The 11,935-nt window shown below is 39.3% G+C and overlaps 1 protein-coding gene across 1 annotated transcript in view; it reads left to right on the plus strand.

Annotated features, from left to right (window-relative positions):
• Positions 1–11,935, plus strand: part of LOC103607875 (carboxypeptidase A6-like) — a gene marked incomplete at its 3' end in the record, with an annotated part of 54,284 nt that overhangs the window by 19,189 nt on the left and 23,160 nt on the right. The window contains exons 2-5 of the mRNA XM_008592337.1: positions 371–495; positions 5,691–5,805; positions 7,691–7,792; positions 9,839–9,943. Coding sequence (XP_008590559.1) covers positions 371–495; positions 5,691–5,805; positions 7,691–7,792; positions 9,839–9,943 — 447 coding nt within the window. The remainder of the gene's footprint in view (positions 1–370; positions 496–5,690; positions 5,806–7,690; positions 7,793–9,838; positions 9,944–11,935) is intronic.

Here is an 11,935-nt window from a genome sequence, read left to right on the forward strand (position 1 = left end):
GCCGAGGGTTCGGATCCCACATACAGACCGGCCGCTCACTGGCTGAGCGAGGTGCAGGTGCAACACCGAGGGTTGCGATCCCGTTGCCGGTCCCGGTCCGGTACGGGCGCGACACTGAGGGTTGTGATCCATTGCTGGTCACGAAAAAAGACAAAAAGGAAAAAAAAAAATTTTATGTAGATATGATATAAATTGGAGCCCAAATTCAAAATCAAATTGGAGTATTACCCTGATGATGCAAGCATTGAGTCTAATCCCAAAATGTGTTTGGTGTTACTGGATGCAAACAAGATAATGTGTTTGACATTGTGACATGGATTTTTCCCCACCTGCATTGAATATGAATTATAGGTTGGTTCCTGCACTACAGGTGGACCTGTGGCAGCCCAGCGGCATCTCCTATGTATCAGAGGGAACAGTGACTGATGTCCGTGTTCCCCAAAATGGTTCTCAAGCCCTGTTAGCCTTCTTACAGGAAGCCAACATCCGGTACAAGTAAGCATTTCTTTTCATTTGGTATAAAATTCATCTGTGCTAAACTGAACTAAATGATGGTTGTATTCAGGTTATCTATCAAGTGCTTGTGACAACTGTGTTTCAGGTATAGTTTTTTTGTATTGAGAAAACTGGTATGACATATCATTCCACTGTTAAGACTAAGTGATCAGTGTAAACACAGGCTGTTTTCCTGTGTGAAGAAGGGAGAGCAGTCTGGCAATGCCTACAGGATGGATGGGAAGGAAGGGCCAGGAAAGGCTGTCTGAAGGAGCTGTGTCAGCCAGGCACAGGATGAGACTGGGGTCTGGCAGGCAGAGGGGACAGTGCAAACAAAAGGAGAGGCAGCAAGTTCAGTCGTCCCTAAATATACTCTGGAGATTGTTTCAGAACCCCTGGCAGATACCAAAATCCGTGGATGCTTAGGACCCTTACATAAAATGGTACAGTATTTGTATATAACCCACGTACATCCTCCCATATAAATTATCTGTAGATCACTCATAATATCTAATACAATGTAAATGCTGTGTAAATAGTTGTTATGTTGCATTTTTTATTGTTGGGTTTTTTTCAAACATCTTTGAGCTGTGGTTGGTTGAATCTGCAGATGACGGACCCACAAATATGGAGAACACACTGTAGTTCAGTGTTATTAGTGTTCAAAGTGCAAGGCAGAGAGTAGAAAGAAAAGATGCTGAGGGGAGTAGAGGGAGGCCAGGTTCTGGAAAGTCTTACGTGCAGGGGTAGGAGTTCAGACCTTATCTTCTGGATATAAGCAAAGGAGCTGCATTTCACTGTCATGGAGGAGCAATAAGAGACTATAATAATAGTCCAGGTAAAAGATAGTGAGGCCCCGAGTTAGGACCAGAGTAGTGGGATCAGGAGAGCATTCAAAAAAGTATTTCAGAGCTAAAACCACCTGGACTCTCCATTTGGTTGGATGACAGATAGGAAAGGAAGAAGTCACAGGATGACTCTGAATTTTCCATCTCGGGTGACTGAGTAGACAGACTTGAACAGATTTGGATATTTGGGGCTTGTTTTTTAAAAAAGGAATAGTTAGAGCAATAAGAAGAAAGCAAGTGGAAGATAGTCATAGGACAGGAGTCAAAGAAGAAAAGAAAGGCTCTAGAGAGAGAGACTGGTCCGTGGCGTCAAGTGCTGCAGCGATATCCAGAAAGAAAAGGACCAATCAGTTTCCTTTGGCTTTGGTGATGGCAAGTACATTGATAACTCTAATGGTGGGATTAGATTGTTAGTAGAAGACAGAGATGTGGACAGAGGGTGAGAACATGGAGCAGAGCAGAGCACTGTTCTTAGCATAAGTTAGAATAAGGGGAGAACATGGGCCAACCCCGTGGCTCACTTGGGAGAGTGCGGCGCTGGGAGCGCTGATGCTGCGGGTTCAGATCCTGTATAGGGATGGCCGGTGCGCTCACTGGCTGAGCATGGTGCGGGTGACACCGAGCCAAGGGTTGCGATCCCCTTACCAGTCACAAAAAAAAAAAAATTCTTGGTTAATTTTACTTAGCTGTCAAAACTGGCACACAGGTCCCTTGTGGTGTCTGGGAAGGTGGGCTAATGGCTCTATGGGTCGGTGACGAGATTCCCAGTCTTTCCAGAAAGCTGGGCCAAGGGGCACAAAATGACATCCCTGGTCCACACAGATAGTGCCCTGCCAATATCACAGCCTTATTAAATGACTGACAGGCTTTTCGCAGAGTTATTTTATCTGTGCTTCTAGAACTGAAACACAGCTATGCAGAAAACTATTGTTCATTTTGGACACCTTTTAGTCATTGCCATAGCTTTGAAAGCATACTTTGATTCTCTGAATGTCTGGCAGGAAAGATCTTGGCAATTATATCTATAGGTGCTCAGTAATAACTCACATGCTTCATTAATTATTATTTAGTAGAAAAGAATATACCAGTTAGTTTAACTAGTTTCTATTTCCTGCCATTAAATATAGGTCATGTGGAACTGATACAGAATAAAATATCACACTTCATGTCACAGAAAATAGGGTCTAAAAAAAATGAGTGTTTTAAATCAGTTGTCTGCTCATAGTGAACAATCATTTAGAATTATTCATTTTGTTGGTCCCAAGATAATAACACAAAAGAGTCAATTAAATTCCATGCACCCAGTAGGTAGAGTTCATTTTAATTGACTTTTGTTATTGTAGCCTGGGGGATTTTCAGAAGATTATTGTTTACTTTATGCAACTATATATAATGTATAGCTATCTTTAAAGTGGAGATAAAAAAATAAATAAAGTGGAGATAATATGACCTCATGTGTCTGGCCCCTAGGTGATCAACCCCTCTCGATAAGATGACTCATTCTGATATAAAAAAATTTCAGTCATTTAATAAATTAAATATCTATAAAAATTGGCAATGAAATTTCCATTTTTGAGGGTCCCTTCCCACCCTGGAAGCTTTGGGAGAGTGGCTTTGTATTGAGTGATGACATCACTTGAAAAGTTTTTAATAGCTCTAGTCACTACTATAGGACTGTACACAATTGGGGTAGGAGTAATAATTGTCTGTAAAGAACTAAGAAAATACAACAGTTTATGAAGACCATTTTAGAGCTCCATTTCACAACATTTTCATCAATAAGCTGGTTTCCAGTTAACTACTTGACAGGGAATGCGGAATATACTAAAAAGCATATGTACTTCGCAGGGCCTGGTTTTCCAAAGCCTTGCAGTTTCAAATGTTGACCTTGCAGAGGACTGGAAATTTCCCTCAGGCTATAAGTCTCTGTTGCAAGATAGGGATTGTGGCACAGCAGGTTGCTGGCTCAAAGACAGACTAGTTACTGATTGTTATGTAAAGATACTGAGAAATTGCTATAGGAAGAATGTTTGCTAAGATCAAACTGTTGTTGATAGGACCACTTAATAGCCTTACTGTAATGTCATCTGGCTTGTATCACTGAAAGTTACCAGTCTATATCGTTAAACTATAACCCCACCTTTGTTCTCTTCCTGTAACTTCCTGGTCTGGAAAATAAATGCAGGAAGAGAACCCCAATTTGGCATTAATTTCCCAAGGAAGGAATCCGTCTCGCTTGAGGGTTCCAGCAGGAGATTAACCACTTCGGGGCCTCTCACTGCTCAGCAGAGATGGGCTATGAGTAATCCTTTGCATCTCCATCACCCTGGGGAAGAGGGGTGACAAATCCGTGGGGGACGAAGCAACGCAAAGCAACAAGGGAAAATAGGGCTGGACCTGGCATATCACAGTTCTTTTTTAATTTAAACTTGGTCTCTTAGGGCCTGTATGAGGGTATAGTCTAAGTTACTAAACAAAGACCTGTATTAGTTGCCAGGGCTGTCATAACAAAGTACCACAGACTTTTTAAACTTGAAATTCAGAAGGAGATTCTCATATGGCTGGCTTTGGCAGATCTATCTACATGTTTTTTCCTTAGTTTCCTGGGATAGAAAAAAATGGCCAGGAGAAATGGATAGATAGTCCTAGTGAGGGGAAACATACCTGAAGCTTGTCTGCAGTAACTGGAATATGTTGAAAGTTTGTGATCAACTCAGCCCTAATCAAACTTGCAGACTTCCTGACCATCCCAGATTCTCTCCTAGCTAGAAAGTTTGGACGTTGTCATAGAGGTTCATTTGGCTCTTAAGACCTACCTTGGCAATATTGTAAAGTTCTTTAGCCCATACAGACCTAATTATCTATAACTTCTTACCTTGAGGGAAGAAAGAAGACACTAATGCATATGATGTTCAGACTGACGATTTAACATTCCACTCACATTCTGAGCCACTGCAAGCAGCTGCCAAGACAGCTGACATCTGGGCCACCTCACCTTATCCTGATTTCTAAAATGTTTCCAGTTTTAAAGTCAAAACTTGAAGCAAAAAGAACAGTGAGTCAACAATCAATTCTGCATTAAGTGCTTTGTCCACAGTGGCACTCAATAAATAGAAATTGAGTAAATCAAAAAGAATGTCCTACACCAGCATGACCCCAAGTAAATTTACTTTCTTCATGGACCACAAAGTATTTATTCAGGTGATTCAAGATCTTTTTTTTTTTTTAAATTAAGTAGCTTATATAGATCAGTCTTGAAAGTCATTTAAAGATGCCATTATATGTTCTTTTAATAACACTGAAACCATTAAGCAACAGGTTCTTTTGCAAGGTAAAGTTTGAAAGCAAAGTTTTTTAGCCACCTGCCAGGCCCAGGAAGATCACTGAGGGGCTCTTTAAAATCTTTAAGTGTTGCAAATGAGAGAAGCCTTATTACTTCCTGGTGCTGTAGTTAGGGAAATAGGGGAATACTGGGAAGACAGCTCAGAGGTCACGTCAAGAACACTGATGACTCTGCCTGGAGCTGGTTCCACACATTGCCATGAGTCTGGAATCCCCCACCGTGGCCTCAGCCTTCAATTTCCAAATGCATTCCCTTTGATTAACTGAGCTTCTCTTCTCTGGGCATTCTTGATACTGGCAGGCAGGAAAATAGCTTTTTCCAACTCGGGGTATTTCTTTGGTTTACTCTGGGAGACTATTGCTTCTTCCCTCCTTTTCCTTTTCTCTCTGAATCTTGGTCGAGTGTGCTGGGCATCGACAGGAACAGTCTCGGTGATGAAAGGGGATGCGAGCAGGTATAAGCAGCAGGAAAGAGGATGTGGCGAGGACCGGCTAGGCTGTTTCCTTTACGTCACGCTGCCCTTGGAGTCTCAAGACTGGAATTTGGGTGCACATTCCAAGTTCAAATCTTGGCTTTGCACTGACCAGCAGAATGACATTGTCAAGTTCTTAACCCTTTCAAAGTTCAGCTCCCCCATTTTTAAAATGGTGATAACAGTAGAATCTACCACGTGGGTCATGTATGTAAAATACATAGTACCATGCCTGGCTCCCGGTAAGTACTCAACAAATGTGAGTGCTCGCAGCTGCTAAATGAATGGTAGCTGTTATTACTGCCATTATTATTTGGGACATCTACCTGTAATTTTACACTTTGTTTATTACACCATGTATTTAACAGTTTTTATTTGCTGAAAAAGAATATTTTTCCAACATTTGATATTTTTAGAAATATCAATCTTCTCAGAACTTCTTTCCCATAGATGCATTTAATTTTCTTTGATATTACCTGATTTTCATACAATCTCAATTTACTTTTTATGATGTCTATCATTTCAAATCCAGGATCCTCATAGAAGATCTTCAGAAAGCACTGGAAAGGGGAAGAAGCTTACAAATCCAGAGAAATAGAAGATCCCTCTCTGAATACAATTATGAAGTTTATCACTCCTTAGAAGAAGTATGTAATAAAAGGAGATTTTATTGCTTTTTTACAAGGGCATCTTTATCACTTAGGTCTAAAAATTGAGAGAAAAGCATAAAGACAGAGACAGGGGCTATGTGAAGAATACTTATAGCGCTTACATGGCCCAGGCTCCTCAGTTCTCTCAGCTGTTCTGTTAAGCCTTTTGCTGCTATATAAGAAGTAGCAAAATAATTTGAACTTCACCTGCTTTATCCAACCTACCCCTACAAAGGACATGGGAAGTGCAAGGAAGAGTGAGATAATGCTGAGCCAGAGTTTGAGGACAGGATTGGGTGGAGGGGTAAATGGACTCAGATGCGTGTCCCACTCCCACTGCAAAGTTGAAACCTCTCAAAGGCCAAGCTTCACTTGTGTGGCACTTCTGGACCTTTGAACATGCTGTTATTTATTCTACCTGGAAAACTTACAGCAACCTCCTCCTCGCCACCACATCCTTTACTGTTCACCTGGGCAACAACTTGTTATTCTTCAAATCACAGCTTAAGCAAGGAAGCAGCTACTTCTACTCTCCCAGACTAGATCAAACCCCTCTCCCCATCAACCCCAGCATATTACAGGCCCCCATAGCACACGGATGTGATACCTGTCACAGTGTTTATAATATGGAATGTCTGATCATTTGATTCATGCCTTTCTCTCCTAGTAAGCTGCGAATTCCATGAGGGTAAGCCATTTCTTTCTTGCTCACCACACCATCCCCAGGGGTAGGCAAACTAAAACCTCTAAGAATGAATAAATGAATGAATACATACATTTTCTACTTTTCCCTTGAAATAAACAAAGGAATGACAGTCATAAAATTAATGAAATCCTGTTATGTTCATAAGAGTATTTGGGGTTCTCTTGATGACAACTCTCCTTTCAAAATTATTTCCACATATTTCATGTCTTATACTTTTAGAAGCTTTAAATTAGAAGCAGTGAAAAGGTTTTAGAAACTTGGCACATGGAAGTACTGTTAACATGCACTAGAAAAAAGTCTAATTTAAAAAATATAATAGATATAGATATGCATATGTGTGTGTATATATATATATATATATAACCTGCTCATTAGATTAAATAAGATTAGAAAGAAAAGCAAATATAGGTACTTTCCAAAATATATTTACGAACTTTTTTCAGCACAGTCCCTTCCACATCATGGAATAAGGAGACACTTTTCTGTTACTTCTTTACTCGTTATAGGGCTTTTAGTCAGAAATGTCACCCATCTTTCCAACCACCTCATTTATCTATCTCACATTAGCTTCTCCTGATGACAGATAAGTGTGTATGAATGGATCAATGCAAATATATCACTATCTCTGGAGACATTATTCAGAGTTGCCCTCAGACATGTGGCTCAGTAGAATAACCTTTAAATGCAAAAGATAATGCCTTTTTCTTAGTATCTTCTGTTCAGTAGCAAATTACAATATATGGGACTTTAATAAACACTTTCAAGTAGTTTAGATGGTTTTCCTAGAGCTGGTTTATTTCTTTTCCTCTTAAATACTTGTGAGAAAATGGAAATAACTTTGGTTTTCAAAAAAAAAAGAAAAGAAAAGCCAGACACAACAATTAGTTTTCTATAAAAATCTGCCATCAAGATATGAATGATATATGACAGTGGAAGGTATGCTTTAAAGAGGGAACAGTATAACAATAAAAGCTACTATCTGCAAAGGCAGAAAATAAAACATAATTTTAAGTGTCCCAAAGAAAATTAAAAATAGAAAATTGTTTTTTTCTTCAATTTTGCTTTCCATGTGTGCTCTTTGAATCCTGAGACCTACCATTGTCTCTTTGTTGCCTTTTGTTCTCTAAAAGCTCCATCATTGTGGGAGAGTCTGACATGGTTCTTATTTGCTTTTAGATTCAAAATTGGATGCATCATCTGAATAAAACTCATTCAGGCCTCATTCACATGTTCTCTATTGGAAAATCATATGAGGGAAGATCTCTTTTTATTTTAAAGGTAAAAATAAGAAATTATTAACTAAATATAAAATGTTTACCAAACGTTTTTCAACTTTCATTTATGGGGAAAAGGAATGAAATGATCTTTCCTAGTCCAATATTTAGAATCATCTGATAATTTAAGAAAAAATTTTCCTTTAGGATTTTGAGCCATATCTAATTTTTGCCATTGAATATTCCAGAGAATACTGTTGCTAACATGTTCAGAATTACTGATACAAATCAGTGAGCTGGTGCTACTTGAAATGAACCAATGCAACACTGTGTATATGTGTTAAGGTGTGCACTATTCCTGTCCCTTGATCCTGCATTCTCTTCTAGCTGCTGACCTATAGCTCTCCACCCCTTCTCAGCCAAACTTCTAAAAAGATTTACCTATTATCACATCTCCTTTCTCACTTCCCTTTCAGACTCTGACTCACTGGCTTTTGCCCCTACAACTCCTCTGCAACTTCTCTTGCCAAGGTCAACAATGACTCCTACTCGGTTCTCCTCCTGCCTCTCTGACCATCCCTTCAGGTCTCATTCACTGGTTCCTCTTCCCTTGTCCTTTCCTTAGGTTCTGGTAATCCCCAGGACTCTATCCCCAGCTCTGCTTTCACTCCACAAATGCTTTATTGATGGGCATATCTGCCCCGTGGTTTCAGCAATCATCCCAGACGTTTCCAGTGGAGTCCACTCTCTGGAGCTTTAAGTTCATACAGCATCGCCTTCTGGATGCGCTCAGCTGGGTATTCACAAAAGCACCTCAGACTCAGAATGGCACCACTATCCACCCAGTTCAGAAGCATGAGCATAATCCGAATTTCTCTCTGTTATTTTAACCACTCACTTTAAATTTACCACTAGAAGCTGACAGTTCTTTTTCTAAATCTCTTTTGGGTCTGCCCCACCCACTTCTCTTGTCCTCACTGCTGTGGCCCCAGCTGATAGCTGTGTCTCTTCTCCCTGTTGTGATAGCAGCTTCAGTACTGAACTCCTCAAGTCCCCATCCTCAAAACTGCTATCAGTGTGAGCTCTCTAACACAAGCATGCGTGCACACACACCCACACAAACACACACACAAGCCTCCCAAGGAATACAGGATGAAGCCTCATCTCTTTTACATGGTGTCCAGGGACCTTGTGTGTTCTCTGCCTCCATGTTCAGCTTCACCTGCCCACCCTTCAAGCTACAGAAGCAGTTCCTCAGATATGGTGTGCTCAGATTCTCTTCTGAGCTTGAGAAGCTTCCCTCTAATTTGTGTGCCATGCGTGCTTCAAGTCTTGCTGAAGTACTCAGGTGCTCCTCTTCTGAGAAGTCTTCTTTTATTTCCCAGGAAAATTTGACATAACACCCTGTGTTTCCACAGTTACTTACAGGTACTCACATCACATGACTGATGGCTTGCATGTCTGTCCTCCCCACTAGCATATAAATTCCTGTCTTTTCATTTTTGAATCTCCAGTGCTGAGCACAGTGTCTGACGTTAATAAGGATTTCTTGAAGCATTAGTTGAGTAAATTAATGAACGAATGAAAACTTGATCCCCTATAAGAGCTACCTATTGATTACTGTGTTAGAAACCAGGTTAAAAGTAATATTGATATAGTGGGATTGTAAAGGAAAATCTGTCACTTTACTCAAATCAACTTATTTTATGTTTCCGTTTTGTGGCATAATAAAGTTTGATTTTATCTGCCTATAAACATAATTATTTCTTTATGAAATATTCCCTGGAAATAGAGAGAGAGAGGAAATTTAGCTTGTTACTTAGCAGTCACATACTATATTAAAATGGAGAAGCAACCCTATTTTATGGATTGCCCTTTTCCTTGTATGTTTTCTAGCTCTTTGATTGTGATTAGGGCAATAAATGTATTGTTTCTGCATAAACAAGTCTGGACTTCCTAAGTAGAGAGGAAATCTCTTTATCTTTTTTATATATTACCTAATTAACCAAACTTTAGTGAAGAATTATGCTGAAACCTTATTAAATTATGCTGGTCAGTGAATCCAAAAATAAAAGTATGAGTCGGTTACCGTGAATACTCTTATTTTCAGCTGGGCAGAAAATCACGAGCTTACAAAGGAGCTGTCTGGATAGACTGTGGTATTCATGCAAGAGAATGGATTGGTCCTGCCTTTTGTCAGTGGTTTGTAAAAGAAGTAAGTTAAACCTTTCACACACTGTCCATTTTAGCTAGTCACTGCTTCCGTGTGTTTTTGTTTTGCTCAAGGAAATAAATGGAAATTTGAAGCCCACGATACCTGATAGGATGCTAACACCTTGATTTTGTGGGCTGCTTTCATGTTTATGAAGACCTTCATAACTCTGACCGAGTTGATCCTCACTTCTGCCTTTGGAAGTTGGAATTACCAGCACTCATTGAAGAGAAGGAACCTGAGGTTGAGAGTCTTTTTGAATTTATAACAAACTAGAAACCAACCATAGCAGCAGATATGTGGTAAAAGACTAAAAATCCAACTTGTGGTGTTCCAAAGCAATTTCTTATATGAGATTCAGCTCAGGAAGTTCTGCATCATTTGACCTCCCCCTCAAAATGATCCCATATATGCTATAACAATGAAGAGGTGAACAAGCGATTACATTGTGTCCTCCTGCTATAGGTCTGTAATTTTTTTAATATTTATTATTTTTTTAATTTATAGAGTACAGAGCTATATTTCAATGCATCATGATCAAGTCAGGGTAATTAGCATATTCATTATCACAACAATTTATCATTTCTTTGAGATGAGAACATCAGAGCTCCTCTCTTCTAGCCATTCAAGAACATACAATAAATTATTGTTAATTATAGATGTCTAGCACTATTGTGCACCACTAGAACTTATTTTTCCTATCTAGCTGTAATTCTGTGTCCATTAACCAATCTCTCACTATTTTCCCTCACCCTTCCCCTTCCTAATCTCTAGTAACCACAATTCTACTCTCTACTTCTAGAAGTTCAACTTTTAGGGCTGGCTGGTTCCATCAGTTGGTTAGAGCATGGTGCTGATAGTACCAAAGTCCAAAGTTCAGTCCCTGTACCTGTCAGCCACGAAAAAATAAAATAAAAGCTCAACTTTTTTTTTTTTTTAGCTCCCACATATGAGTGGGAACATGCAATATATGTCTTTCTGTGCCTGACTTATTTCACTTAACACAATGTCTTCCAGGCTCATCCATGTTGCCACAAATGACAGGATTTCACTCTTTTTCATGGCTGAGTAGTATTCCACTGTGTGTATATACCACATTTTAATTTAGATGCCTAAAGACCTTTAACATCTCTACTAGCCCATTTTCTGTAGCTTATAACAGAATACCTGAATCTAGGTATCTTATAGAGAAACACAATTCTTTTCTTACAATTTTGGAAGCTGGAAAGTCCAAGATCAAGGGGAGCACATCTGGTGTGGGCCTTCTTCTTGGTGAGGACTCTTTGCAGAGTCCTGAGGTGCCACAGGGTATCACATGGCAATAGGGCAAGAGTGTGTCCACATGCTTTCTTGTAAAGCCACCAGTCTACTGATAACCCATTCTACTGTTAACCTATTCATCCATAAGTGAATTAATCCATTCATAAGGACGTAGCCCTGATGATCCAATCACTTCCCAAAGGCCCCACCTTTTAAATACTATGGTCAGATTTCCCACCCTCTTAACACTGTTACAATAGTGATCTAGTTTCAAAATGAGCTTTGGAGGGAACATTCAAACCATAGCACCATCTGTAGATTAAACATTCTTGATTTTAGTTGTTTTCAGTAACCCTAATAATTGATGACTTAGTGATTTCTCATTTTCTAGATGCTTCATTTGTATCATGAACTCTCTGAGTTAGTATATTGAGTGGGACCCTATCCCAAGAGTGGGCCAAACTTAAGGACCAACACCTTAATATGTTGCATTTTTCTATTCAGTGTCAAGAATGTAGTGACTTTCATGGGTTTTTTAATCTTGACTTTCAGTTTCAAAAAAATTAACTCTTAAAAGAAAATCAACCACTAGTACTAGTAAAATGAAAGTGAAGGAGACTAAGAAAATGAAGATTCTTAGCCAGAAAATAACCCTACAAATTTCTTTAGCCCCATACTTATAGAAAAACCATGCAGGATACAAAGGATGTTTAAATATATTTCAGTTATATTTCG

The sequence above is a fragment of the Galeopterus variegatus genome, unplaced genomic scaffold (genome assembly GCF_000696425.1).
Source record: "Galeopterus variegatus unplaced genomic scaffold, G_variegatus-3.0.2 Scaffold7787, whole genome shotgun sequence".
Classification (NCBI taxonomy): Eukaryota; Metazoa; Chordata; class Mammalia; order Dermoptera; family Cynocephalidae; genus Galeopterus; species Galeopterus variegatus.